This window comes from Contarinia nasturtii, unplaced genomic scaffold (genome assembly GCF_009176525.2).
Source record: "Contarinia nasturtii isolate CC-2019 unplaced genomic scaffold, AAFC_CNas_1.1 Cnas_scaffold_1555, whole genome shotgun sequence".
In the NCBI taxonomy this organism is placed as follows: domain Eukaryota; kingdom Metazoa; phylum Arthropoda; class Insecta; order Diptera; family Cecidomyiidae; genus Contarinia; species Contarinia nasturtii.
Genome location: NW_022198890.1, coordinates 2252 through 5857, shown reverse-complemented (window position 1 = coordinate 5857; position 3606 = coordinate 2252). Strand labels below are relative to the sequence as shown.

At 35.0% G+C, this 3606-nt stretch overlaps 1 protein-coding gene across 1 annotated transcript; it reads right to left on the bottom strand.

The window, feature by feature from the left end:
- Positions 1 to 692: 692 nt before the first annotated feature.
- Positions 693 to 3330, bottom strand: LOC116346495. Its single transcript, XM_031776577.1, has 9 exons — positions 3208 to 3330; positions 3013 to 3133; positions 2905 to 2928; positions 1420 to 1474; positions 1319 to 1351; positions 1164 to 1235; positions 1069 to 1092; positions 965 to 988; positions 693 to 900 (listed from the first exon to the last, which is right to left on the bottom strand). Exons 1-9 carry the CDS (start codon positions 3247 to 3249, stop codon positions 867 to 869), a joined length of 429 nt encoding a protein of 142 aa, XP_031632437.1. The 5' UTR covers positions 3250 to 3330; the 3' UTR covers positions 693 to 866.
- Between the last annotated feature and the right edge of the window lie 276 nt (positions 3331 to 3606).

Here is a 3606-nt window from a genome sequence, read left to right as displayed (position 1 = left end):
CGCTATGCCTCGCTATGCCTCGCTATGCCTCGCTATGCCTCGCTATGGCTCGCTATGCCTCGCTATGGCTCGCTTTGGCTCACTATGGCTCGCTATGGCTCGCTATGGCTGGCTGTGGCTTGCTATGGCTCGCTATAACTATTATATCATTTTGCGACATATAAAATTATTTTTTTGAAAAGTTTACTATAGGAAAAACTACAAATGGCTCGCTATGGCTCGCTATGCCTCGCTATGGCTCGCTATGCCTCGCTATGGCTCGCTATGCCTCGCTATGGCTCGCTATGCCTCCCTATGGCTCGCTATGCCTCGCTATGGCTCGCTATACCTCGCTATGGCTCGCTATGGATCGCTATGGTTCGCTATGGCTCGCTATGGTTCGCTATGGCTCGCTATGGTTCGCTATGGCTCGCTATGGCTCGCTTTGGCTCACTATGGCTCGCTTTGGCTCACTATGGCTCGCTATGGCTCGCTATGGCTCGCTATGGCTCGCTATGGCCCGCTATGGCTCGCTGTGGCTCGCTATAACTATTATATCATTTTGCGACTTATAAAATTATTTTTTTGAAAAGTTTACTATAGGAAAAACTAAAAATGGCTCGCTATGGCTCGCTATTATTTTTGAAATTATATTTTGAATTACATTGCTAAGCAACGACCATACAAAATTAACAAAATGTGAAAACTATATATTTTTCCAGTCACATCATTTTTTATTATTTGAAAAATTAAATTTATTCAACAACAAAAAATCGAGAATAAACAAACAAAATAATCATCTTCTGTAGTTTCGAATTTAGATAGTGTTTTTAATTTGTTGTCCATCTCGGTGTCTATTATCAAGCTTCATCCTATATGAGCGATGTTTATTCGTACGTTTGAATTTGTCTGTACAAATCCCTATATTTAGTAAAATGAGTTACATAAGACTGAATATGTCATGAAATTTAATAAGTGTTCTTACAATAAAAAGGCTTCCGTTTGTTGTCTGTTGATGGAAGATGTAAGAAATACAAAATGTTCATTATTAAGACATTAAAGTGTGAAATATTTTAACAAAATTTTTACTTCATATTCTGATAGCTTTCCCTCCTGTTGATCATAAAAAATATCGTTAATATGTCAGAATATTCATTTTGTTTTATTATGATTATGAATCTTACTTATCATTGGCCAAATTAGTTTTTCTGAGCTGTTTTTCAAGACTTGCCAATGTCTTCCGATGCGAGTCAATCCTTTATGAAAGAAATAAAATTTGAACAATTCCAAGCACTCTCTTAAAAAAGATCACAAAAAGAAAATGGATTGAAATACTAACATTTCTTGACATTGTGCTTTCGCAGCTTGTTTGCTGAATAATTAGGAAATATTTTTTAAATTAGTCAGTTTCCTTCAATTATGCTGAAATAAAAAATATACTTCATATGTTCTACGTGAGCGTGATAGTCACTTCCAGAAACACCCTCATTATCACCTTTACATATCAAGAAACGCAAATATTAATGAAACAGGAATGCTTGAATAAAAAACAGTGTTTTTCTTGAACTTTGTCTACTATATCTACCAGTACTACTCACTTTGCATATCAAGAAAGACACATATTATAAATATTATAAAATTGATGAACAAATACGATGACTCCAATATATATATTGAAAATTAATTAAAACACCATTAAATTTGAGTCAACTAATAATAGAAAATATATTTCTTGAGATTCGTATGCATTTCAACCAGTTTACTGGCCATCGACAGCGACACGACTAACGCTACAAAAATATTTCTCTCCTTTTGAACAGAATAATATGCAGTTGGTGTTCTCCAGTCTATGTATTTCAGATAGATATCCATCCGAGATATTTTAGAATATCTGGATATTCAACGCAACTGCACAGCGCCAGAGCTGTGTGCGTCGCAAATAGAATCTACGGTATGTCGCGACGTATATGTGTATCAAGTGCCGCACGTACACAGTCACACTGTGTCTGTATTTTACGTGTAGCGACATACCGTAGATTCTACGTGCGATACACACAGCTCTGGCTCTGTGCAGCTGCGTTAAATATCCAGATATTCTAAAATATCTCGGATGGATATCTATCTGAAATACATAGACTGGTGTTCTCAAATCCTTTTAAATTAAAATCAAAAATTGTCAGCGTTAAAGACAAAAAAGACAGTTTAGATAAACCAGGGGTGTACGAAATAAAATGTAGCCACTGCAACCGTAATTACTATGGACAAACAAAACGCTCAGTTTTGATTAGATTTAAAGACCACCTAAACTACATAAAAAACAATGAACCGAGAAAATCAGCAATAGCGGCACATGCATTAGAAGAACAACATTTGCCACTCACTTTAAATGATGTACGGCTGCGTGCAAGCGTCACAGACAGTAGGAGATTGGATGCTATTGAGAGCTACTATATACACAGAGATGCGACTGCGCTGAACGCTGATAACGGGAACATTGAATCATCTCTGTTCAACATTTGTTGATGTGTTACGTTTCACTAGGTTTATTTTGATATATGTGAAATTTCATTTAAATGTATGTTTGTTTTGCGTTCTTTAAAAAAATTCACTCTTGTTCTTGTTACATTTACATTGACATTGGATTTTGTCACTTTGATTGTGTGATTACACCGATGGTGTGTCGACTATGTTTTGTTACGAGAGAAATATTTTTGTAGCGTTAGTCGTGTCGCTGTCGATGGCCAGTAAACTGGTTGAAATGCATACGAATCTCAAGAAATATATTTTCTATTATTAGTTGACTCAAATTTAATGGTGTTTTAATTAATTTTCAATATACATATTATAAAGTTTTACGAAAAATAAAAACAGGCATCTTAAATCCTGTCTGAATCTAAAAAATAGTATTTTCCTCACACTACTTACCACCCGATTGTCTACTAGATCGACCTGTATGTATCAAGAAATAAAGATATAAAAAACGGGAATATTGAATGTCTGAATCTAAAATACCGTTTAAAAAAAACTACTTACCACGATGAAAACTACCTGTGGTTTGCGGTTCATTCCTGTCTTCGCCTGCATTACTACGGTTGCGATCAACTCTAAGTCGGCGAGATCCAGTTCCCTCGGCAACATTTACCAACACCAGGACCTGTTAACAATAAAAATATTTAAAATATTGGAAATATTTTTCCAAATACACACTATTAAGAGTGTGATAATTACCAACGACAAAACAACCCCCAAAAATACAGATGAAAATTTCATGTTTAGCAACGAAGAATAAATTCAATACTGAATTTGCTATTCGTGCCAACCAATATTTATACTGGTTGTTGGTGTTTTTGATCACGCTGGAAAACATTCTTGTAAATAATAAAACGTATTTGGGAATGGAAAATTTTCCAAGGGTATGTTGTTTTTAAAAGTTTGTTTGCTTTACTAATAAGCGTTAATTCTTGCATGTGGCAGATAAATTTACGCTTTGAAATAACAGTTCACCGATAATATTTTTTTCAAAATAAATTTTTTTCAAGCACGTAGAATATGTGCGACATTTTGAAACCCTATCAGCTCTTATGATTTAGTGAATCCTATGATTAGCTATATATTCACGTCCCGTAT